The 27,034-nt window shown below is 31.4% G+C and overlaps 2 protein-coding genes, 1 non-coding gene and 1 pseudogene across 3 annotated transcripts; 1 reads left to right on the top strand and 3 right to left on the bottom strand.

The window, feature by feature from the left end:
* Positions 1–2,118: 2,118 nt before the first annotated feature.
* On the bottom strand, positions 2,119–3,966 carry LOC107015860 (cytochrome P450 71A1-like). Its single transcript, XM_015216280.2, has 2 exons — positions 2,999–3,966; positions 2,119–2,912 (listed from the first exon to the last, which is right to left on the bottom strand). Exons 1-2 carry the CDS (start codon positions 3,902–3,904, stop codon positions 2,289–2,291), a joined length of 1,530 nt encoding a protein of 509 aa, XP_015071766.1. The 5' UTR covers positions 3,905–3,966; the 3' UTR covers positions 2,119–2,288.
* Positions 3,967–7,361: 3,395 nt separating this feature from the next.
* On the top strand, positions 7,362–7,465 carry LOC114077026. Its single transcript, XR_003578121.1, has one exon. It is a non-coding gene; the product is annotated as a U6 spliceosomal RNA (small nuclear RNA).
* A 4,287-nt stretch (positions 7,466–11,752) lies between these two features.
* On the bottom strand, positions 11,753–13,645 carry LOC107017232 (annotated as a pseudogene).
* Positions 13,646–17,922: 4,277 nt separating this feature from the next.
* Positions 17,923–19,672, bottom strand: LOC107017146 (cytochrome P450 71A1-like). Its single transcript, XM_015217417.2, has 2 exons — positions 18,776–19,672; positions 17,923–18,706 (listed from the first exon to the last, which is right to left on the bottom strand). The coding sequence occupies exons 1-2, from the start codon at positions 19,670–19,672 to the stop codon at positions 18,083–18,085; spliced, it is 1,521 nt and encodes a 506-aa protein (XP_015072903.1). The 3' UTR covers positions 17,923–18,082.
* Positions 19,673–27,034: the final 7,362 nt, after the last annotated feature.

Here is a 27,034-nt window from a genome sequence, read left to right as displayed (position 1 = left end):
ATAAAATGGCATAATACATTACTATTTATTTATCTCGAAAATAAACATCTAATAAGATACTAACGGTACTCATCCATTATATCAGACAAGGTTGATAACAAATATCAAATCGTTCAAATAAAAATTTCTAACGGATATCGTAATTCGTTCTCTTTGTCTTTTTCGGTAGCGTCAAAATTCTCGTCAATATGTGTCTATTTTGAATTTATATCCATATCTCATATGCACGTGATAATAATTTTAAAAATAAAGAGTGTTAGACAAATTACGAGATCGGCTCTCTAACATGAGTAATCACCTCTTATGTCGAAAAAATGTGAAAAAATGATTTTCACTATCATGTAATGAATTATTTCATTAGCCAAACAAGAGCCTCTCTAAGAAGATGATACTGAGGATCATTAAAAAAATAAAACTCGGGTTAAACATCAAGAGGTGTTTAAGTCATTATCTGTACGGTGTTGGATAATCAAAAGAATGAGACACATGTGTAGTATAAGGTTAATGCATCGTAACATGTGTGTAATACCATATATGTTAAGCAATCAATGGGTTAATGAAAGAATGGTTCCCTGCTTCTTCATTGTGTGAGACCCCAACAAGTTAAAATAACTTATCATTGGAATAACCTTCGACCTTTTACTGTTTTTTGAAGTTTCAATCAATTTTGCTACTTTAACATGTCACTAATAGCCATTATGATTCGACAGTGCAGAGCATGTACGTATAAAAAATGATCAGTTGAACTAGAACCAATAGATTCAAATAAAAAAAAGACAATTAATTTAATAATAATGTAATTTGTATACACAACTTGAGTATTACACTAACTTCATAGGTATCGAGTGTAATTGTGTATACAAAGTTAAACACAGACTCGATCACCTCTTTAAGAGGATGAGGGATCGAATAAATAACTATTAAAATAGTTAATAGTGTTTGGATATTGTGAGTAATAGTATACTCATATAAATAGTGAATTTTTATATGGGACTTGTAAAACCTTAAAGATATATAAGCTCTTGATACTCATAGGTCTCACCAACTAGTAATCGTATAAATTATATGTTTAATTGCTGTTGGATTCGCTTGGATCTGTTCCACCGTGTGCGAAATGTAGGTTTTGAATCGTGGATCACCATATGGACCCACCCGACTTGATCCAAAGTTACTTTCTGAAAAAACAAGATAAGAACAATTTTAAAAAGGGGTGAAAATAGTTACAGAGTAACTGCTCCACCGTAAATAAACTCCTTTTTAAATGAGTGTTTTTGCACTCCTCAGAGAAAAACAAAAACAACAACACAAAAAATACAAAATAAAAACAATAGCAATGAAATCTTTTTTGAATCATTTTCTTCGAGACATCCAACAAAAGAACATTTAGTTTGTGAAAAATTATCTTTTATTTTAAGTTTGGCTTGGAGCAATTTGTCAAAAAAAGATTTCGTTGGTCTTCCGATGTTGTTAACATCTACCCAAATCTCATTCTTGTTACAATAACCATACACCTACTTCCTCACATATGCAAAAAATTTAAAAAAATGCATCCAACACATTAAATGGAGTTGCCCTGCTGCGCACAGCCCAACACAAATATCTGCACATGCTTCTTGAGTTTGAGAGATAAGTGTTCATGAACAATAGAAACCAATTTTTCAATCTAAAATCAATCAGTTCTTCGTTTGATCAATTATACACATTTATCAAATTAAATTACATATTGTTCAAACCTACAACATTCATTAAACAATGACAAAGTGAAAGTAGGTTTGCCCTGCATGAAAGAGCAACAGAAAAAAGCTTATTCTCATGAATGCAAGTAGTTAGAAGCAATTTGTAACAATTTTGGGTAGGATGTAATTAATGTAAACTTTCTTCATTCACAAGGATCCAACTCGATTTTGTAAGAAACAAATCTTCAACTCCTGTCATATGATTTCATTTCACATGACCAACGGGCTAATTAAATTATTTAAAATCACCACAAGCACAACAATTACAATTGTGCCACAAGTAATTATAAGTTGAATGAAAGGCCATATAAGGGTAGTTTGCCGTGGACTTTTGAGTCCAACAGGCAAAAAGCTAGCAAGTCTTTATCAGTACTTTTCTATATAAGAAGAGAAGAAAAAAAAAGTAGAATTATCTGAGTCTTTTTCAAAATACATTATACAATATAGGATGGAGCAAGAAATGAAAGCAACACAATTTTAATCAAATTGTGAAGTTTTATTTTAGTGCAAGCAATATAACTTAAATAGAATAAGATTGATATAATTGAAGAACTAATAAAGATGGAGGGGAAGTCTTGGTTCCATGATCAAAGATATCGGTTCTTTTGGGTGTGTAGTCAATCCATAAATCTCGTCCATGCTTATATCTTCTGGCTTCGTATCAACTGCTAATTTCCAATTGAATCCATGCAACAAGTTAGCCATTGTTGTTCGAACAACCTTCATACCAAGGCTATACCCCGGGCACTTTCTTCTTCCTGAACCAAATGGCAACAATGCGAAATTTTGTCCTTTTATGTCTATGTTATTTTCTATGAATCTTTCAGGAATGAACTCTTCTGCCCTATCCCAATACTTTGGATTTCTTCCTAAAGACCATGCGTTTACATAAACAGTTGTCCCTTTTGGTATGTCATAACCAGCGACATTACAATCCTCAGTGGAGTAACGAGGAGGAAGCACTGCACATAAAGGATGAAGTCTAAATGTCTCTTTAATTATGGCATCGATATAAGGTAGCTTTGAGAAGTCTTCTTCTTCTACCCATCGTTCTTTTCCAATGGCTCTTTCAAGTTCGTGGTGTGCCTTCTCCATGATATTTGGTCTCCTCATAAGTTCTTGAAATGTCCATTCTATCGTTGCTGCTGAAGTATCTGTTGCACCAGCTAGCAAACTCTGCCATTGATATATAGCAAAAATTACTAAGTATCAACAACAAATTAAGAAAATATTCTACTTGTATAAAAAATAAGTGAACTTACATGCATTAGTCCCATCATGCGATCAGAAGTAAGCTGAACTTCACGATTAGGGTCATTAGCAAGGTGCAACAGAGCATCAACCATGTCCTTTGGAACAAAATCCCCTGATTTTTGCATCTTTATTGCGTTGTGATCGTCAAGTACATATTTGTAAAATTGTGTGAAATTCTTCCCTAAGTCCTTCATTCGCTTTATGTATCCTTGCAAGTCGAACCAACTAAGCCAAGGTATCCAATCTCCAAGATTAATCACCCCAGCTAGAAGAAACCATTCATCCAACATCCATTGCAATCTTTCAAGTGTTACTATTGGAGTATCTGAGTTTGATTGATCACTAAAATATTTGTCACTCATAACCAACCTACTAATAGTACGAAGAGAAAATCGAGGTAAATGGTCTCTAAGAAAAATTGGCTTTCCTGAGTGAGGAAAAAGACGAGAAATTAAAGTTTGTCTTTCCTCAATACGAATGTACTCTAACGAATGAAGCTTCTTGGGACTAAATATCTCAGTTAGGTAAATTTTTCTAGCTTGACGCCAATATGCACCGTAAGGTGCCCATGTCATGTCTGAGTAGTTAAAACTACTGTACTTACCAGCAGCTAACACGGGACGAGATGCAAAAATAGCATCATGCGTTTTCAATATCTCTTTAGCCATTTCTGGAGATGATGCTACCAAAACAGGCTTCGAACCGAACTTTAGTAACATTAAATCTCCATATTTTTGTGAAAGATGGTGAAAAGACACATGTGGGAGTGAACCAAGGAGGTTCAAATTGCCAATAATTGGCCATGGCTTTGGACCTGGTGGTAGTTTCCTTTTGGGATGGTTCAATTTTTTAAAGACAAAAGCTAATGCAAATAGCCATGAGCCAAACACTATGAAAACCCAAGGGATGTCCATCTTTGCTAGTAGATAATAAGCTAATTCAACAAAGTTTGAGAAATATTTATAGGGCAGCTTGCTTTAAGTTTTTTTTTTTTTTTTTTTTTACCTTTTCGTTGTTATTCAAAATAAGTGGTGTTTCGAATGATCAATAATATATTACAATAACTATTTAAATTTACCTTATTTTGTTAAAGTGACTAAGAAAAGATATACTTTTATATAGGTATTGTTTGATTAAAGATAAAGTTAGTAAAAGTACTCCTTATTATAAGCATTAAGACATTTCATTTTATTTAAGGTGAGTTCGAGCAGAAAAAAATATCATTTTTAATATAGATAGAATTTAAGCATCATTTTAAAATTTATTTATTTTATTAAGTTAATGTTAAGTGCGAATAGAATAAAATTCTTAGAAATTATAGAAAGTACTCTTTATTTTTTTGTCATTTTCGAGATTAATGATTATCCTAAATAATGTCTCGTTATTTTATTTTATTTTATTTTTTGGTGAAAAATAATATTTGGATTATTGTAAATTCAATCACAAAATAGCACGACATAGCATAAATCTTATCTCTGACCTCTAAATTTGTTTCTCTCCCCACAAATCAACTTTCAAAGATTATTAGACTATTGCACCATATAAGATTAACATTTAGATATGTGATTTTTTTGTATTATGATTTTATCTTATGAGATCAAATTTTATATTTTTTTTAAAAATCATAATTTGAGAATTTCATATTATGATTTGAGATATTTCAAATATAAAAATTAACTCATAAATTTACTTTTCGTTAAAATAACTTCATATTTATATCTATCAGCCATTTAAGTCATATATAAATAAAATTTATAATCATATATTTTTTAAAATTTAATATTTTCATTAACACAAAACTTATTATTAATTTAAATCATTTTCTACGTTATCATTTTTATTCATCAAATTTATTATTTGGGAAAAGGGTCTGATATACCCCTCAACTTTGTCATTTAGAGCTGATATACCCCTTGTTATGAAAGTGGCTCATATATACCCCTACTTGTAAACAAATGGCTCACATATACCCTTTTCCTCTAACGGAAATGAAAAAATAATAATTTTAATCTAAATTTTTATTATTTTTTTTTGCTAAAAAATATAATCCCATATGAGTAAATTTAATCCTCGTCAAACATATTTTTTTTGACTTTTTTTTATTTCAATGACTAATTTATAATTATTATTTTGATAATCAAATTTATTTATAATTCACTAATATTTTTGTAAAACTTATTGTAGATGACCAAATTTTTTCTTCGAATACGAAATTAAATTACAATACAAAAAAAAGAATAGTTTAAATTTTTTTTCTTTAAACTAAGGAATGAAAGAAAAAAACAAAATAAGAATAAGAAACTCAAATAATTATAATAAAAGAAGTCAAAAAATAATTTATGCATGAAAAAAATTAAAATATACCTTGAACTTTGATAGAAGAATCATATATACCCCTAAATATTTTTAAAAAAAAATTAAAAGTAATAAATATAAATTTAAAACTAATTTTTTAACTTCCGTTAAATGAAGGGTATATGTGAGATATGTGAGCCGTTTGTATAACGGTAAGAGCATATATGAGCCACTTTTATAACGAGGGGTATATCAGCTCCAAATGACAAAATTGAGGGGTATATCAGACCCTTTTCTCTTATTATTTTTATCAAATTTATTATTACTACTTTAATATTTAATAGAAAAAGCTTTTCATCTATATTGAGTGGACAAGAGTAACAACAATGGATCTGTAATAATTTATGATTATATAATTTTTTATTTATTTGGTTTGAATAAATTATTAGGACTATTCTAATAATTTTACAATTTAAAATATTTATATATTTATGAGAAAATATCAAACATAAAAATTCTGAATTATATAATTAAACAAAACTTTAATTCTATCTTAAAATTTTATATTATAATTTTATATCACATAATCAAAGGAGCCAAATTACAAGGGAATGAGAATCTGTGGGACAAAGGAAAATTCCAATGAGATAGATATTTAATTTGGACAGATATTTTACGCTGCATTATAGTTTTCAATTTTTATCACGTGTTCAATAACGTTAATGTAACAAGCTAACCAAGTAACATACTATATGTATCACGTTAACGTGTTATTTGGTTGAAAACAAGTTATTTTAAAAATAAATTAGTTATTTAGGAATTAGTTATTATGAGATAATATATTTCATCATATATATGTGATATTTATCCAATTACTATGATATAAACGGTGAAATAAATTATTTTAAACATGATACAAAAATTTTATCCCGTAACTATTTATTTTTATCCCTAACTCCAAACGACCCTTAAGATTCAAAATAATTATTCATTCTAACTTATCTTTAATTAAATAATATTCTCTCCGGTTCATATTATGAGCATGTTTGGAAAGCCACGTGTTAATTGAAATTAGTGTAATTACTAGAATAGTAAGTATTAGCCTAGTAATTACTGTGACATGCTTGTTTGTTACAGTGTGATTACATATGTATTGTTTGGTTGACCAAGTATATTTACACGTGTTGTTTGGTTGAACAAGTGTAATCATAAGGTTATATTAATTTGTAATTATTTAAAATTAAAAATTTACATTAGACAATAAGGGCTTCTATAAATGAAATTAAATTGAACATTTAAGATATATATTGTCTTTTGAAAATATATCCCTATTAATTAATAAACATATGTTCTTAACAATATTATAGAAATAATTTAATTATATTTTTTAATTTAGTATATTTTAGTTAAATAATAATAAAAACTAAAAGTACATCATTTCTATGAACATAATGAAATGCGTGTTTGATAAAAAAAAATTATATTATAAATATAATGCCATAAAATTATTTTAAAAAATTGACAAAAAGATAATCTATCAAGGCTAACTTAAAAAATTAGCTTGCAATACAAAATATCGAGTTAATACTCCTAAAACAAATGAAACTGAAAACATAAATAAGTTCAAAATTCGAATACAACAATTTTAACATAATACTTTTATGTCAAATTTCAACAAAATATACATAAATATGATTTAAAAGAAAAGAAAAACACAAGTCTATAACTTTATTAATTCAAAAATGCATTCTACTATAATTTAAAAAATAAATACTAATAAAATTATACTAACGATTTTTACGTAAAATTGCATGGAATCACATGAAGTAAAGGTTAAGAATAAGAAGGAAATACAATATAAAAAGTATTTTGAAAAACTATTAGAAAAATAAAAATCAAACAGAATTTTGAAGTAATAAAAATAAAAGTACATTAAAAAGAAAAAATGTAGAGATTAAAAAAAAAGAAATTAAAAAGTAACCAATTTGTAATTGTGCCATATAAATTATATGTAATTCACAATCTCCTATGTGAACTGGAGAGTGCAATACGCTCTGTCAATCACACCATATTTTGTGTTGACCAGGTAATGACATGGCCAACAAAACATGATAGAGAAGATTAGCATGGTCTTTGGTGCAAGGATGACATGCACAAATCGAAAAATGATTCATTTTTTTTAAAAAAAATTATCATTCTGGAATAATTTATTTCATATACATGATGAAATAAATCATCTCATATACATGGTGAAATAAGTTATTCCAAGACATAACTAATCCTGAGATAACTTGTTATCAGCCTAATGAGAAGTGAATTATTATGATTTGTCATATCCCTTCAGACAAATATTAAAGAACATCAATTATAGACTACTTTCTCCTCTAAAGTCTTCAAAAAACAGTATCTTTGATATTTAAGAACATGACTCAGGATGTGTTGTGTTCCCTCCACACAATTAGCTTTCAAAGTTGATGTCCAATGGTACTATTATTTGGACATACATAAGATATTTAGTAGGAGTTGGTACAAATGACAATGGGACAAAGAAATATTTCAACAAGGTAGAGTGAGACAGGACATGGCAAATTGAAAAAATTATATATATTTTATATTTCATTTTGGACAGATATTTTGTGTTGAACAACTTCCTAATTTCGTCATTCAATTATGGAAGTATTCATTAACGTTAATGTAAAAAGTTAACCAAGTAAAATAGGAAATGTGATTTAGAATAAAGTGCAAATATTCAAAATAATTTTGTAAAGCTTTTCTGAGTTCATATGACATGTTAAGAAAATGTCATAAGAATTTTGTTCCAATTATTAGTCTTCTTTTGAAGTGGAAAAAGTGAAAACAGACTTAATAATATATATTTCTGAAGTTCTGATTATTTTTTTTAAAAAAAAAAGTTAAAATAAAATTTTTCAAAATTTTATGACCACGAAAAAAACTTCAACTTCAAAAAGAATATTTTAAAAAAATCCAAGAGGTCTCCATCTTTGATAATTATTCAAGAAAATTTGAAATATATATGTAGGTTGATAGATACTAGCTAGGAATCGTACCACTTCATGCTTCTAGTGAAGGTTTGGAATTTGAATACAGTGTTTGCTTGAAATTGTAAAATAAAGAGAATTTAAAGGTTGAAATCAAACTTGTCTTACTACTAATTAAATAATTATTAAGGCAATCAACTTTGGCTAGATTAAGTTACTCATTGTGTACACTCCGAGTCTACATCCTGTAGGCGGGAACAACACTCGGAAATCATTGTTGATTTCAAGTGAATCTTTGGTATGACCAACTTCTTAGCGGAAGAATAAACACATACATGCGGAAACTTTATTGATGAAAATTCCAAAAAAAAAAATTAGTCAAATCTCATGCACTTTCTGAAAAAACTAAATATAGATAATGAAAATGCTCGAAACGTCTGAAAAGAAATAGTGAACTAACTCTTTAACTCTGTCCACGAAGCCTCTACTAGACTAAAGGTAGGTATTGGGATAAAACTCATGGCTACCTCAAAAGTACTAACGGACTACTACTAATAATAATAATAAGTATAGTGAATGGAGTCTCCCAAAAGTAAGGAGGTCTCACCAAAGACTGACAAGGTAGTGACTCAACGAAGTGTCTGTTGATGATCCCCCAACACATATATTTGCATCATAAAACGATGCAATAAAAGAGGTCAGGATATGGAATGTACAATATGTAATAGAGCTGAATGAAATAGTACATGACCTCGAAGAGTATTGAAAATAACTTAACTGGAAGTAAATCATGCAATGTAATAAAACAAGTGGAGCTTTATTATGAAAGTTTTTCTAGCCGACAACCATCACTATGAATGTCGTGAATCGTGATGATACAACGTCTAGTCCGTGTTTTCAGAGTCATCATATATTGTTGGAATTCTACCCTCCTGAATTTTTCAAAGGAACACGTACAGACAACTTCTGTTTGTTTGAAACTTAACGATAATCAATTCGAACAACACTTTGTATTATTTATAAATTTCAAACAACACAACGATTACAAAGTTCTGTAACCTAAGGAATTATAAATTGTAATTCCTAGAGGAATTATAAACTCTAATTCCTAGCTAAGAAATTATCAACTCTAATTTCTAGTTACCAAAAGACACAAAACCCCCCACTTTTATATCTTCTAATGTTCTTCAAGTTCTACAACTTGTCGAACAGCTCCTACTCACAAAACTCAGATTGTAAACAAGACTCTTGAATACAATCTTACAATTTTTCCTCACAAATTGCAATACTCCCAATAAATCTCAAACCTCTTGATCGTGTTTTGATCTTCTCTCTGTCTAAGTGCGCAATTTTTCTTAAGCAAAATTATTGCTCTATTTATAGATTTGGACTTGAATCCAAAACCTATTTCAACTAGAAATTCTACTTCATGTAGGACTTCTCTTTTGTGTGGAACTCCTAGTTCAACTTGAACTTGTCTTCGCCGCATCTTCAACTCCTTGTCTGAATCAACTTTGTCTTTGCCTCTACAAAACCTTGTTAAGTTCAACTTTAATTCCTTTTTAATCAGATTGGACAGCAACAAAAACTCGATTCCTTCTCCTACTCAGATTAGGCAATAACACGAACTCGAACTGGCCAACAACTTCCAGCAACTTGGCTCTGATTTTCTACCGCCTCAAACATTCTTCAATTTTTATCTCGTCAAACTCCTATTTTGTATTTGACTTGGACACAAACTCTTCCAGCAATTTTTCCTTTTTAATTAAGAAAACACGTTTTCTTTAATTAGTTAGCCACGCCTTAGGAAAACTTACATCAGGTTTCCTTAAATAAGTTTGCTGAAATATTGTTTAAAGTTGAACTTCTGGACCAAGTTTTTACTACATGTTCTTTATGCTTTTACCATAGTTCAAAACAATGAGATTTAAACAACAAATTCCCCCTTTTTGACTTAGCAAATTCAACTTCTTGCAACTAACAGGTAAGTAAGTATTATGTGTTTGCAACGCTGCTTCCCCATTTATCATCGGCAGTCTTGCTTGCCTTGCTTCATTGTTTCTTGGCAGATGACTTCTTACCAGTGATCTTCTTAACCATAGATCACGTCTGCTAAAATTGTTTTATGATGCAATATGTCATTTTTCAAATATACATATTCATGTGTACTCTAACAGATTCCCCCTTTTTGATGATGACAAATCATTACTTCTTGTGTGAATAGATCAATCTGTGTTGTGTCAGTTTCTTAAAACTCAATGCACAAAACAAACACATTAGAGGATCAAGTTAGACCAATTGAGTTATAAATATTACACAAGTATGCACTTTTCCCTTTTGACAGCATAAAACACTGTGAAGGCTTACACCATACTAAGAGTAGCAAATTTGATACTCATGGCCACTAGCTATCACCTACTCAAACACTTAAAAAATCAAAAACTCAGAAGTACTTCTTTGAGCAATTAATTCTAAGAGATAAGTAACAAGTGTAACACTTGGTAAATTTTTGGGTTAAGTTATGAGAAAAAGACAAAAATATCCAACCTAGAATGTGAAAAGAAGAGAATTAATTTTTTTTTAAAGTAACGTGTGTGGTCGTGCACCTGAAGCTTAGTTAGCACAAAACTTCCCGCAAACTTAAAAGTAGCACTGATCTTGATGCGCGGATGTCCGACGGATATCTACTTTGCACGCTGGTTTGCACAAACTACATAGTGCTCAAAAAAATAGGCAAAATTTTTAGCAAATAACTTGGATTGACGAACAGTCAAAAGCGGTTGAAAGAAAACTTCATGGCCTTTCATTTGGTTAATATGAAGCCACAAAACTCTTCATATGTTAGGAGATATCATGATTGATTGAAGTTGACCTTGAATGAACTTACACACACACACACACACACAAAAAAAAAAAAAAAACTTAATCAATAAAGAACCTCTCAAACTCGACTTTGTGCTAAAGGTTCATTATGATTTTAACTCACATCCAAAGCACTTTCAATACTTAAGAATGAAGTTTAACATATATGAACAAGTAGTATATCACCCGGCCCAAGTTGATACACTTACAATAACTGATTTAGATTCTAAGAGTAGAGTTGTGAGGTGATGCACTTGTTAATTCTCTCTTAGAATTAATTGGTTAGTCCAACAAGTCAGAATAAACACCTAAAATAACTTTACCTAAAAGACCAGAAATTCAAGACTCTTTCCTCTTAAAATGAAATAGTTTGAGTGCTTGAGTTCTTCTAGTCTTGGTATAAAAAGGGAATTGACAGTTGCATCCATTAGTGTATTATTTTGATTTTCAGGTTTTAGATTAGTGTTTTACCTACTGTTGAAAATTTCAAATTGTCATTATATAAAAATGTAAAATCTAACTATTTTTTTGCGCCTCTAACTTAATCACTTTAAAAATTAAACATAATATTACAAGATGAAAAATAAATAAAAATGAAAAGAAGTCTTAATAAACGGGAGAGGACTTATAGGTACGTAAGTTATTACATTTTCTTCCTCTTGTCCATATAAAGCTAGCTAGGATATTTGATGTTTTGCTATCAAAAAGAGATTATATTATACATGCACTACATTTTTCTAGGATGGAGCAAGAAGTGTTGCTTCGTCAAAAAGTGGATTTTTATTTTAACTTAATGCTAGCATAAAACTAATTATAGTAATAAGACCAAAACAAAGTACTAGTCCTAATAAAGATGGAGGGGAAGTCTAGGTTCCATAATCACAGATATAGGCTTTTTTGGGTGCGTAGTCAATCCATAAATCTCCTCCATGCTTATATATTCTGGTTTCATATCTCCTGCTAATTTCCAATTGAATCCATGTAACAAGTTAGCCATTGTTGTTCGAACAACCTTCATACCTAAGCTATAACCCGGGCACCTCCTCCTTCCTGAACCAAATGGCAACAGTGCAAAATTTTGTCCTTTTATGTCTATCTTATTTTCTATGAATCTTTCAGGAATGAACTCTTCTGCCCTATCCCAATACTTTGGATTTCTTCCTAAAGACCATGCGTTTACATAAACAGTTGTCCCTTTTGGTATGTCATAACCAGCGACATTACAATCCTCGGTAGAGTAATGAGGAGGAAGCAATGCACATAAAGGATGAAGTCTAAATGTTTCTTTAATTATGGCATTAAGGTAACTTAGAGAAGTCCTCTTCTTCTACCCATCCTTCTCTTCCAATGGCTCTGTCAAGTTCTTGTTGTGCCTTCTCCATGATGTTTGGACTCCGCAAAAGTTCTTGAAATGCCCATTCTATTGTTGCTGCGGAAGTATCTGTTCCACCAGCTACCAAATTCTGCCATTGATTGCGGAAAAAATCATTACCAAATATCAAAAATAAATTAAGAAAATAGTGAATCGAAAATAAGTGAACTTACATGTATTAGTCCCATCATGCGATCAGAAGTAAGTTTAACTTCAAGATTAGGGTCATTAGCAAGGTGCAACAGAGCATCAACCATGTCCTTTGGAACAAAATCCCCTGCTTTTTGTATCCTTTTTGCGTTGTGATCATCAAGTACATATTTATAAAACTCTGTCATATTCTTCCCTAATGCCCTCATTCGCCTTACGTAGCCTTGCAAGTCAAACCAACAAAGCCAAGGTATCCAATCCCCAATATTAATCACCCCACCTAGAAGAAACCACTCATCCAACATCATTGCAATCTTTTAAGTGTTACTATCGAAGTATCTGAGTCGTTTGACTGATCACTACAATAGTTGTCACTCATAACCAACCTATTTATAGTGCGAAGAGTAAATCGAGGTAAATGGTCTTTAAGAAAAATTGGTTTTCCTGAGTGAGCAAAAAGACAAGAAATCAAAGTTTTCCTTTCCTCGATACGAATATACTCTAAATAATCAAGTCTCTTGGGACTTAATATCTCGGTTAGGTAAATTTTTCTAGCTTGACGCCAATATGCACAATAAGATGCCCATACCATGTCTGAGTAGTTAAAACTAGTGTGCTTACCAGCGGCTAATGAAGGGCGAGAAGCAAAGATAGTATCATGTGTTTTCAATATCTCTTTAGCCATTTCTGGAGATGATGCTACCAAAACAGGCTTCGAACCGAACTTTAGTAACATTAAATCTCCATATTTTTGTGAAAGATGGTGAAAAGACACATGTGGGAGTGAACCAATGAGGTTCAAATTGCCAATAATTGGCCATGGCTTTGGACCTGGTGGTAATTTCCTTTTGGAATGATTGATTTTTTTTGAGAGGAAAACTAATGATAGTAGCCATGCACCAAACACTATGAAAACCCAAGGGATGTCCATCTTTGATTAGATAATAAGTGACTGAAGTTGAATAGATATAATAATTCAAGCAAGTCTGAGAAATATTTATAGTGCAACTTGCTAGAGTTTAGTAGGATTTTCATTAATGGGTGTCAATGGTTATTAGTAAAAAAATTATAAATAGGCTAGTTGGGCTTGAACACACAACCTCATATAATGTTTGTAAGTCCTTGACCAATAGGCACTACAACAAAAATAACTTTTAGCGGCATTAAATATTGACATTAATAAAGAGTGCTAAAATCTTTATAGGCATTAGTTAAGTGTCATTAGAATCAATGTCGCTAAAGGCTTTAGGTACATATACAAAGAGTGCTAATTGCCGTTAAAAATACATATTTAGTGACAATTAGGAATTAATTGCCGCTAATGATCTTTTTTGATGTAGTGAAACTAAGCCTTCAACTTGTTTCAGAAGGTGTCAATTTATTTATTTATATTTATAAAACTAAAATTTAACCACTATATACAACGTAATTTTTCGACCAAGGGTGTCGCTTGACACCCCATGGATCAAGGTAGGTCCGCCATTGGTAATACTCTTATCGTTATACAAATAACTCACATATATTCTTACTGTTAAAAAAAGAAGCTCACATATACCCTTCATCTAACAGAAGTGAAAAAAATTTGTTTAAAATTCATTTTTTGTACTTTAAATTTTAGAAAAATGCATGTAGGGTATATATATGGTCTGTAACAACCCATTTAGTCGGTTTGAGCAGTAGAATTATTTTTGATAAATACTTACTGGGTCGACGAACCACGCGACGGATCGTCATGGTCACGACGGACCGTCATGGATTCCGTCGTCCCATACTTAGTGANGGTGAGCTATTATTTCTAGCTCGTGCGGGATTCTCTCATTCACGTCTTGATGTCTTTGAATTTCTGACATGGACCATCTTTTTAGTTATTTTGGTTTCTTAAATACTCTTATATTTGGTAATTTGAGGATAGATGTTCTTGATGTGATGACTTCCAGATTTTGGGGATAATAAGTGTTAAACTTTAGAAGCTTATTTACTTGGTTACATTAATAAGTTTTGGGTCTTCCGCATTATTTTTGTTATTCATAGTTGAACTATTGGTAAATGTTGGGGTTTAGATTTGTTGGTTCGCTCACCTAGTAGGTTAAGTGTGGGTGCCACTCACGACTCGTTTTGGGTCGTGACATGGTCCTTCTGACAAAGTTCAAGGTATATTTAATTTTTTTCATACAAAAATTATTTTTTTTCTTCTTTGATTATCATTATTTGAGTTTCTTATTTATTTATTTTTTCATTTCATTCTTTAGTGTAAAGAAAAAATTTTAGAACTATTTTTTTGCGGCTATATTGTAATTTAGTTTTTGTATTTGTAAAAATCAAATAAAAAATGGGGCATCTATAATAAATTTTACAAGAAAATTAGTGAAGCACAAATAAAATTGACCATCAAAATAATAAATTTAAATTAATAGTTGAAACAAAAAAGTTTAAAAAAATGTGTGTGAGTAGAATCAAATATACCCCATATGGATTATTTTTTTCAAGAAAAATAGTAATCAAAATTAATTTTTTCATTAGAGGAAAAGGATACATGTGAGTCTTTTGTATAATAATAGGGGTATATAGGAGTTTGGTATAAATATATCCTCCATCCGCCTTATGAGCGTGGATTGTTAGAAATAAAAGTAATTTTTAGTCAAAAGGTTGATGACTAGTAGAGCTGTTCAAAATCGAACCGAAATTGATTAGTCGAACTGATAAAAAAGTTATTGATTTATAGTATTGGGTTATTGGTTAGTGGTTTTGATAACGGTTTTGATTTTTTTTTTTGTTATCGGTTTATCGGTTCTTATCAGTTTGAAGTTTTTTCTTACGGGGTTACTGATAACCCGATGGTAAATTAAATAATTATAATTATACCATTTTGTATATAAAGTCTTCGACTTATTAATTTCCTACTTTTATTTTTTATTGTCTCAAACACGTGGTTATTCAAGAATGTAAAAGTGTTTGCTTGCTTTTGAGCAAAATGTAACTTGTCAAGTCAAGTGCATGGTTTATTTGGTTTGTCACCTTATTTCTAAGTGATTTTCAATATTTTTTCTTTTGTGTCAAATCTTAACGGTTAAACCGATAATCGAACCGATAACTATCAATAACCGATAAGTCAATATCTTAATGGTTCTATAACGATTTAGCATCTCTACAAACCGATAATCAATAAGCCAACTCGATAAACTTTAAAACGAAATCGAACCGAACCGACCGATACGCAATCCTAATGTCAAGTGTATTGAGGTGGGAGGGGAAGGAGGGAGAAATGGATGGAGAATGATTTTATAAGAATTGAAGGGTTGAGGGGCATTTTAGGTCCTTTGTTCTTTTCAGGACAAAGTAGCAAATTTAAGAAAGTGATCTATATATCTATCTATTGTCCTCAATTGTTGTTCTAGTTAGTTGTAGAGAAAATAAGTAAACTTCTTTGTAGCAAATTTAGAGTATCAAGAGTCATTTGCTCATTAAAGAAGAGATGATCTAAGAATTAGATTTTTTTTATGGTTTTCATATATTATGATTTAATTTTATTTTTGCCATTTTAGAATTGATCTTCCTAAATAGAAAGTCCCTTGTTTCTTTCTGGAAAATAATTTTTGGACGATTACAAATTCAACTTTGTCTTGCCTTGCTTTCAATTATTATAAGATGAATACCAATGAGTAATCTTATCTCTATGATTTGTCACTATAGAAATCTCACGTAAGTATGGAGAAATCAAGGATTGTATTGATAATTTTGATGTTGAGTTACAAGCTCCTTATATAGGAGAAGACTCTTATTCTAGTTATACTAGAAATCCTACTACAACACAATTATTTATTCCTTATTCGACTCCTACAATATTCAATTGCTTAGTCGTACATGACTTAGAATTTAGTAATCTAGTCCTAGTATGACTCTACTCTGACTCGTCAGTCTGCTTCGATGGACATGTTCCATCGATCTTCAAGCTTTCTTCAACAGTCACTGGAATGTTCGTATTTCGGTTATTGATTAAAACTAAAATCAAACCAAATGAAAAAACAACCGCCGATTTGGTTATTGTCGGCTTGGTTTATTTTTTTGGTTTATTAGGTTTGAAAATAATAGTTTTTTTAGGACATACGTATCTCGATAAAAATAAACACCTAGTACATGAACAATCCATTATTTCTCATTACAAAATATAAATTTCACATAAGATGACCGTTAAATGAATTAAGCAAAGTCAAATAAACTTCTTAAAATTATATATAAAATCATCCTTTACAAATAAACTTTTTAAACAGTCAAAATATTTTTTTAAAATAAAATAAAATTATTTCAAGAAACCGGTAGAATTTTTTTCTTTGCTAGATTAAATTATTGTCAAATCAAATGCTTAAAGAGTCATCAAGTCTCAACAAGCACTGAAAAATAATTTCACTAGCCAACAAACAACAAACACTTTAATTTCCAGATTCTTTCTCTTAAAATGGAATGGTTTGAACGTTTGGGCTTCTTCTAGTTTCGGAATTAGAAAAGGATGCATCAATTATGGGGTCGATTTGTGTTTTAATTTGAGTCATGAGATTGAAAATTATTCGCTTTTTGTGCGGCTATAAAAAATATTTATAAAATAATAGTATATAATATTTATATTTTGTTTAGTATTAGTCATATAGACAAGGTTAATATTTTTCTTCATTTGCGATGTGAAATTTGTTTAAACTTATAAAATAACTTTTAAAAAGAAAATTACATTTTTAAGTGCAAACAATTCATATATATATATAATAGAATAAAACATTTACCTATTAGGTTTTCGTTTTCACGATCTTTGATAGTAGTACTGATTCTCTAAATAAACTCTGATTTCGTGAAAAAAAATTGAAAGTTTTTCATTGTGTCTTTATTATTACATTTATTTATTATATTTTTTGTAACATTGGTTAAATATTTATAAATATTATATAAAAGAAACAAGCAAAAGTACGTTATGAATGATATTATGAGTAGAAGTCACATGTTAGATGAAAAGATATGAGTTATGAATTTTTTTAGACACTCCATAATGTGTTAAATTTTATGGAGTTCTTTTTTGAAGCTGACAAAAAAAAACATTAATGGTAAATTTTGTTTGTTGCGTAGGGTTTATAATGAAATTTAACAACTTCTTAAAAATAAATTTGTTAAATTTAAAGTAAAAGATCGAATTAATACTTTTTATCATTCATTAATAACTATTTTAATCAAGTAAAATGTATTAAAGATCAAAATAAACACATTCATTATATACTGAGAAGGATTTCAATAAAGTGATATAGATTTAGGACCAAAATAGAGCATTACCCATAAGAACCATTGGATTACTACTAAAACCAACTGATTAAAAAGTTCAAGAAAATGAAATAAAGATTTTTTTTCCTTTTTTTCTATTATTATTAAAGCTAGTTCTAATAAAGATGGAGGGGAAGTCTTGGTTCCATAATCACAGATACAGGCTTATTTGGGTGCGTAGTCAATCCATAAATCTCCTCCATGCTTATATCTTCTGGCCTCATATCTCCTGCCAATTTCCAATTGAATCCATGCAACAAATTAGCCATTGTTGTTCGAACAACCTTCATACCTAGGCTATACCCCGGGCACTTTCTCCTTCCCGAACCAAATGGCAACAATGCAAAATTTTGTCCTTTTATGTCTATGTTATTTTCTATGAATCTTTGAGGAATAAACTCTTCTGCCCTATCCCAATACTTTGGATTTCTCCCTAAAGACCATGCGTTTACATAAACAATTGTCCCTTTTGGTATGTCATAACCAGCAACATTACATTCCTCAATGGAGTAATGAGGAGGAAGCAATGCACATAAAGGATGAAGTCTAAATGACTCTTTGATTATGGCATCTATATAAGGTAACTTAGAGAAGTCTTCTTCTTCTACCCATCGTTCTCTTCCAATGGCTCTGTCAAGTTCTTGTTGTGCCTTCTCCATGATGTTTGGACTCCGCAAAAGTTCTTGAAATGCCCATTCTATTGTTGCTGCTGAAGTATCTGTTGCACCTGATATCAAATCCTAACATCGATAGCAAAAAAAATTAAGAAAATGATCTATCTTATGGTAGAGAAAATAATTAAAACTTACATGTATTAATCCCATTAGCCTATCGGGCGTAAGCTTAACTTCAAGATTAGGGTCATCAGCAAAGTGCAACAAAGTATCAACCATGTCCTTAGCAACATAATCCTCCTCTATTTGTCTCTTTGTTGCCTTGTGATCTTCAATTACATAGTTAAAAAAAATTGTGAAATTTTTCCCTAAAGTTTTCATTTGCTTTACGTATCCTTGTAAGTCGAACCAACTAAGCCAAGGTATCCAATCCCCAATATTAATCACCCCACCTAGAAGAAACCACTCATCGAGCATCTGTTGTAACGTTTCAAGTGTTATTATTGACTGGTCATCATTATAATATTTGTCACTCATAACCAACCTACTTATAGTGCGAAGTGTAAATCGAGGTAAATGATCTTTAAGCAAAACTGGTTTTCCTGAGAGAGGAAAAAGACGAGAAATTAAAGTCCGTCCTTCCTCAACACGGATATATTCAAATGAATCAAGCCTTTTAGGACTAAATATCTCAGTTAGGTAGATTTTTCTAGCCTGACGCCAGTGTGCACCGTAAGGCGCCCATGTCATGTCTGAGTAATTATAACTAGTGTATTTACCAGCAGCTAATTCGGGACGAGATGCAAAAATAGCATCATGTGTTTTCAGTATCTCTTTAGCCATTTCTGGAGATGATGCTACCAAAACAGGCTTCGAACCGAATTTTAGTAGCATTAAATCTCCATATTTTTGCGAAAGATGGTGCAAAGATACATGTGGGAGTGAACCAAGGAGATTCAAATTGCCAATAATTGGCCATGGCTTTGGACCTGGTGGTAATTTCCTTTTGGGAGGATGGTTCAATATTTTTAAGACAAAAGCAAATGCGAATAGCCATGAGCCAAACACTATGAAAACCCAAGAGATCTCCATATCTGATAATTCAAGAAAACTAGAGTTCCAAATATATATATATATATATACGGCAGCCTATCACTACATATTTTAGTATAATATGAAAATAAAGAGTTGAAATTGTGTAGAACTCTTTTAAGTAACTTTGAAAAGTAGACATCTTTTCAACGGGCTAATAAGTACTATTAACTATGATTTTCTCATTAGAGAAGAGAGATATAAGAGCTAGGAGAAAAATTTGATAGTTTTCATAAATTATGATTATTTTTTTCTTTTTTCCATTTTGTAATTGATAATTCTTAATAGTAAGTCCCTTTCTCTTTGTGGAAGATAATATTTGGACGATTACAAATTCAATTTTGCCTTCAATTTTTTTGTAAGATAAACACCAATGCTTAATCTTATCTCTATGAATTTAATAAGTTATCGTTAAATTTTTCCATGGAAGTGGGGCCACTCGTTTCGTAGCTTAAGTAAGCATTCACGAGAGGTCTTGTGGTGTATTAATCTAGAATAAGAATGATTAGTTATATTAAAAAAGAGACTTTTTTATCCGCTATTCATTTTGTTAATAAAATAAAAATAGCGTAAAATAATGATACATATATTTATGAAAAAATAATTATATTAAAATACTGATATGAGAAGTAGGGAAGAATATATCTGATAAATTAAACAATTGATGTAAAAAAAAAATCACGAGAGATACTAGCTAGGCATCTTACCACTTCATGCTTCTTGTAGGGGTTTGAATAGTATTTGCTTGAATTGTACAATAAACAGAATTTGAAATCAAATTTGCCACATTATTAATTCACTTTGGAAAGTAGAAAATTCACCTAAGGTAATAATTAAAAATGAATTTAAGAAAAGTCAGATACAATTTTTAAAAATAAAATAATTAAAGTTATCCTTGATGGTCAATTGCTACTAATTAAATGACTATTAAGGCAAAACTCACCTTGACAAGCAATAGGAGAAAAAAACTCTTGGCTAGATTAAATTATTTGTTAAATTTTTCTTATAATCAATTGCTTAAAGAGTTGACAAGTCTCGACAAGTAATTAAAAAAAAAACTTTTACCTGCAGACAAGCAATAAACACTCTAATTTCAAGACTTATCCCCTTAAGATGAATGGGTGAGTGAAAGGCGGAGTCAGAATTAAAAATTTAGGATTTTAAATTTTCTTTTAAAAGAAGAGATGGGGTTCAAATCCACAACTCCAGCCTGAAAAATATTTTTCACGGTCACTTCTTTATCACTGAATGGTCAATCAATTTTATTAGGGGTTCACAAATCAATAATTAACATACAAATTTATTTAATTTCTATTACAAATACAACATTTATGAAAAAAGTCAGTAAATTCGTTCGAACCCACAAACCCCATCTAACTTCATCTCGGTCGGTGCATCAAATTTAGGGTGGCTTTGTTTATATTTGATCCATGTTCTAAAATAGTATTTGGACCATTTTAAAAAACATAAACTTCGTCACCTCAATAGTTCTTCTTAAAGTAAAAAAGATAAAGTCTGAGTGGTCATTAAAGTAATCAATTTGAACTTTGGCTAAATTAAGTTATTTGCTAAATCTTCCTACGATCAATTTCTTGAAGAGTCCAATAAAGTCGTGACAAGCATCTAAAAGTAACTTTTTTCTAGCCGACAATTTAATAAATACTCTAATTTTGAGATTGATTCATCCTCTTAAAATGGAATGATTTGAACGCTTGAGCTTCTTTTAATTTTGGAATAAAAAATATATTGATTAGTGGAATGATGTGTTCTTAATATGATTCTATGTTCTAAATTTGTATTTTTGAATATTTTCTTAAATCAGACTTGTCACTTCTTTTCTAAAAAATTACAAAATTTAGCTTATCAATAAAGTAAGTTAGATAAGTAAGATAATTTCGAAAGACAAAATAAAGTTGTTTTTTTTTTTGGTAAAATTTATCTGCACCTAACATGCGTATTATTTAGTTAATTTTTAATTTATTTTACTTTATCAAATTATGTAATAATAAAAATTATATTAACTTACGTAAACATCCTATGAGGTTTTTCCATTCTTAGGTGGTCATCTTTGATTGTCGATTACCACAAATTGAGTGACCACTAAGGCAATCAACTCACCTTGACAAGTACTGCGATAAACAATTTTGGCTAAATCAAGTTATTAGCTAAATGTCTCTTTTACAATCAATCACTTAAAGAGTTCAACAATTCCTCACAACCACAAAAATAAAATAACTTTTAGATTATTTTTTAAAGAAAATAAATAAATACTTTTATTAGTCAGCAAACTACAAAATACTCTAATTTAAAGATTCATCCTTTAAAGACGGAATGGACCTGATGGAATGGATCAGGTCTATGTCTATTGTGAAAGGTAAGTAAGAACGTTTAGTATTGCAGTAAAACGTATGCAATGACATTAGATCTAGGAATTGACCTTAACAATGAAATAACTATGGGAGAAGACGATCACTATATATTAGAATCATACATACTCATCATACATACTCACACGTATTGATTTTAGAAGGATTTAGACATAATACATAAATATAACTCTTAATTTAGATTTGGCTAACAATTATGTCCTTCAACTTCGAGGATTCCCTAGTTTTTGAGGATTCAATTATTGTGTGTAGATAGATACTTAAATTTGTATAAAACTAAAAAAAAAATAGACAGACGTTCTTACATGACATAATCTTCTAACATTTGCATAACCAATAAATCAATTCGTAAATTGACAACAAAACACATGAGACCATCACATAGATTAAATTTGTAACCATCATATAATAGCAAACGGTCCACATGGTAGGTGAACAAGCTCATATTCACCATTTTATACGTTTCAAAATATCAGGGAATACAATAATACAATGATTATTTTATCATGAGAGCAAGCAACACAAGAAAATTCTTGAAAAATCTTTTATTTCTTCAACATATAGCCACGTAAATTCTTAATTACTTTTGCATCATATTTGAACCGAAATGACCAATCAGGCATGTCAACTGATTTTTTTTCGGTTAACTTCTAGTTTACTTTTGCATGTGATTCCATAATCATGTCCATGTTTGAATACAACAAACAAGAGAAAAGGTTGAAAACCTTTTATATAAATATTTATAACCAACTTTGGTTGTAGTAATCTGAAGATACTAAATCTTCTCATAATTTATAGTCTCGATATAATAATTTTTTATTTAATTTTTTTAAAAAAAATTAAAAAGCCATTTTAGACTTGTTACAACCTAAATATTATTCCTACAATAGTAACACAATAGCTCTTTTGGAGCTTACAATTAATTTCGCGTGTTGTCACATGATTCATGANTATCTAGCATAATAGATTTCCTTTTCAACCGATCGAGTCGAACTACAAACAGCCTGATTCCTGAAGGTTTAAGGATATGTAGGCGGATTCAGTATTGAAAACTCGGCTGTATTCCAACATTCGCTCTCGAATCCTATTCTCGGCATCTTCATAATTCGGTGTCGGGGTGAATTCAATTTCTTTCAAATCGTGCGGTAAATCGAGCTTATCGAACTACAAGTGGCCTGAATTCTCATGTAGCCTGAGATATGTAGGAAACCCATTTGCAAGGGTTCGTCCATAATTCATAAACCCTTTGTCGATTCCTTCCGTTAAAAACGAATGGGGTTGATCAAAATTGGTTGGTCAATTTCATTTTCCTCGAGTTGCTTGCATCAACCCAAGTAAAATGAGAGACAGTTGTTGACACCCAATTTTGACCCGCACCGGTATGAATTAATTATCGAGCTTCGTGAGTTTTCCGAATAATTTAAATTAATTAATTTTATAAATCTTGCGCAAATTAGATAATATAATACACGGATTTCATGTTATTTCGGATACTTTTAGCATAAATTTAGATAAGGTATATATTTCTTTAATTATATATAATTAGTATATTTTATGATTATTCAAAATATATATATATATATATATATATATATATATGTGTGTGTGTGTGTATGTATATGTATATGTATATATGTATATCTTAAGTTTAGAGAGTATTCTATTAAACTAGTTTATTTTAAATCACAACTATATTTTGAATCATTATTTTATAATTTAAATAGTTATGTTGCTAAATAAATAGGCTCGTTAATAAATTTATACCAAATTCGTTTTTAAATCGATTGGCTATTATTCAAATTGAACTCTTTTTCCATTTAATTTGGAAGAGTCAAATTTGGGCCCCCTCACCTTATTCCTAATTTCCAGGCCCACTCTCCTACCTCCCAGGCCCACCTTTCCCCTTTTTTCTTCCGCCATTCCAATTAAATTCCCAGGCCCATCTCGACTTACCCACACCCAGCCCCAATCCAATTCCCTTCAGACAGCCCACCTCCATTAAACCCATGACCCGACCCAACACCCGATCCAATAACCCGCGACCCCATCCCCTTCTTCCTCCCCTTCACGCCATTTCCAGGAAGAACAAAAGAACAGACGCAAACGCAGAAAAACAAAAAGGGAGAAACAGACCCAAAAACGGGAAAATCCCCCCAGACGCGACCATCCCACGCTCTCTCCCTCACGCCCAGACTCCCCCTCTCTCATCCTCTCCCGCGTCTCCCTCACGCGTACGCTCCCCTTTCCCTCGCCAACGCACCTCGCAGCAGGCCGAGTTGGATCGTTCAGCTTTTCCAGACACGGTTTTGTCCTTGCAGCTCCAGATCGAGACACGTAACCACCCAAGGACACTCCTCTCCATCCAAACCGTCCATTCTCCCCTTCTTATTTCGGAATGGAGTCGAAACTTCAGGGAAAAGGTGTTGCTCCGATAAGGGAAACAATTTTGAATTTCAAAATCGAAATGAGCCATCTTCGATCCCGCCCAAAATTCGAAACCCTAATTCTTCTTCTCCTATATAAACCCCTTCCGTCTTCAAAAAAGGGTTAGACATTCTTTGGTTGAAAATTTGAGAGAGCTTGTTCACAGAGAGGAAATCGAGAGAAAATTTGTGACTTTCTTTTCCTGTTTGTTCCTTTCCGCGAGAACAGTGAGTTGAAACTACGAAAGGGGAGTTAGAATTTCCGTTTGAAGGCCTCGAAGTCGAAAGTTTCGTTTCCTCCTTCACTTCTTCTTCGGAACTGTCGGTTGAAGGTGTTCGAAGCGGGGCTTGCCTTTCAGTTTCGAGTCGGTGGAAGTCGCTGCTGTTTGTTGTCGCCTGCTGCTCACCGTCCCAGTTTGCTGCTTCCGAACAGGTAATATTCCCCTGTCTCTCGTTATCTTCTCGTCTCCTCTATTTCGAAATGCTTCTTCATTGTTTGATGCTTTGAATGCTGCTGCTGTCGACAATGTGTGCTTTGTTTCGTTCATCTTGGGTTAAATGAGTCAACTGCTCGAATGTTGAGTGTTGAGTACATGGATGGTCTGTTGTAAAAATAAAGTGATGTATGTGTTGGGTTTGGGTTCGATTTCAGAGATATCGTGTAGCATGATGTTGCTCTATTGTGTTTTCTTGTCTGAAGCTGCTCATATGTCGATTACGAGTTTGTCATAGCGTAAATCTTATCATACTAGTCGTAGTCCATCTCGTTTCTGAAGTTCGATAACGTGATGATGCTCATCACTTTGTTGCCTCTGTGTCAAAACTTTGGGGGGGGTCATGTTATGTCGGGATATTCGAATGCGAGTATATATATGGTCAGTTTCGTATACCCTAGCAATTTTCCATGTTTCTAGTTTGTCATGTGAAGTCGTGCGGATTCTTAGCCTTAGGTATTGATTTCGTGCCCACGTTCTATTTAGTTCTCCTTGACAGCATGCTAATCAATGGTTTCAACATTCTGTTCAATGTATGTATCTTCCTCGGCTTGGAGTAATAATTATGTGGTTTCTTTATAGTTCGAGTTCTAGTTATAACTTGCGAAGTATGTCATGTTGTTTGCTGGGATTTGTCATGCTGATTTAAGGGTTAGCTTAAACAAATGTTGTACGCCATATTAATAGAATACACAGCTGGGAGTAACAGTGCATTCAAAGTATTTTCCTTAGGGTGTCTTTTGTATGTCAACTTCAATGGTTCACGTTTGTTCGTTGTTAGTTTTAGCGGGAGTTTGTTTAGGTCCGAGTTTAAGTTGCTACTGTCTAGGCTTGGTTCGTGCACTAATTTTGATTGATATGGAAGTTGGAGTTTCCTTGGCTGCTTCTCCCTTTGTATTCCTATTTGTGTGCCTTTCATTTGAAACACTGAGTTAGGCATTATCGCTCATATACTAATATGTTTCACATTGTCGCATGGGAAATTTTTCTCGAGTCCATTTTGGACTCCATTTCATCCTTGCACTTAGAAGAGCCATGAAGGCTCGGAAATTTTGCCGAGTCAACCCAGACGGGCAAGCGTAGAAAGTCAAGTGTCGCGAAGACTGAAGAAGTTTAAAGAAGACGGACTAGAAGACTTTACTTCATTTATTATTCTGTATTTTATTTTGTAATGGGCATAAGCCCTTGTTGTTTTATTACTTTCCTATTTATTTTTGTATGCTTAGTCTAGGACAGGTGCGAAAGAAAATGGGTCAAGAACCCAAAAGCAGGTGGGTCCGAGTTTCGGCCAAGGCGAACAGCATCCGAAACTTGGACCTGAATCTCTCTCTCTCTCTCTCTCTTTACTATTTGCTTATGTCGTTTTATTTTGAATGCCGTTAGTCTAGGATTAGAAAACTCCAAACCCCACCGAACGCCATTTACTTTATCGAATTTAAAACGTAAAATTAAATCTTAAATTGATAGACGTTTCAAAATTCGCAAGTCAAACTTAGAGAGTTAAAGTTGGCGGAATCTCAAAGTGATAAATAATTTCAACCTGTAATTTTGTCTAAATTTCTAATAAGTTCAAAATTTCGAATTCTACAAGTTTGTTTGAATACAAAGTGCTTTAACCTTAAAAACTGAAAATTGGCAAGATAAATATTTCAAAAACTTATAATATTTGTCTAGATAAAATTTTAAGTTAGGCTTTGTAAAGATTCGCAAATTGTAAGATAAACTAAATATTTAAAACTTGTAAATGTGTTCAAGTAAAATTCTAATAAAGTTTTATAAAACAAAATTCGCAAAAGTTAAAATAAACATAGTCAAATAAGTTAATCATCGGAAAACCGTAAGTTAGCGGAGTGTCTTAGGTGCCTTACACCTTCCTAAGACACTAATAAGAATCCCGAACCCCCTAAAAATAGTTTCAAAACAATTTTTTTCTGTTTAAGTTGTTTAGGAACAAAGTTTTCTTGATTTTTCTTAAAAATTAAGTGGCGACTCCTAAAAGTCGAAAATACCCTTTAAATAAAACAAACTCTTTTCGAAAATTATTTTTTCGATAAAACA

Source organism: Solanum pennellii, chromosome 4 (genome assembly GCF_001406875.1).
Source record: "Solanum pennellii chromosome 4, SPENNV200".
Classification (NCBI taxonomy): Eukaryota; Viridiplantae; Streptophyta; class Magnoliopsida; order Solanales; family Solanaceae; genus Solanum; species Solanum pennellii.
Note: the sequence above shows the minus strand (reverse complement) of the source record. Positions and strands in the feature narration are given on the sequence as shown.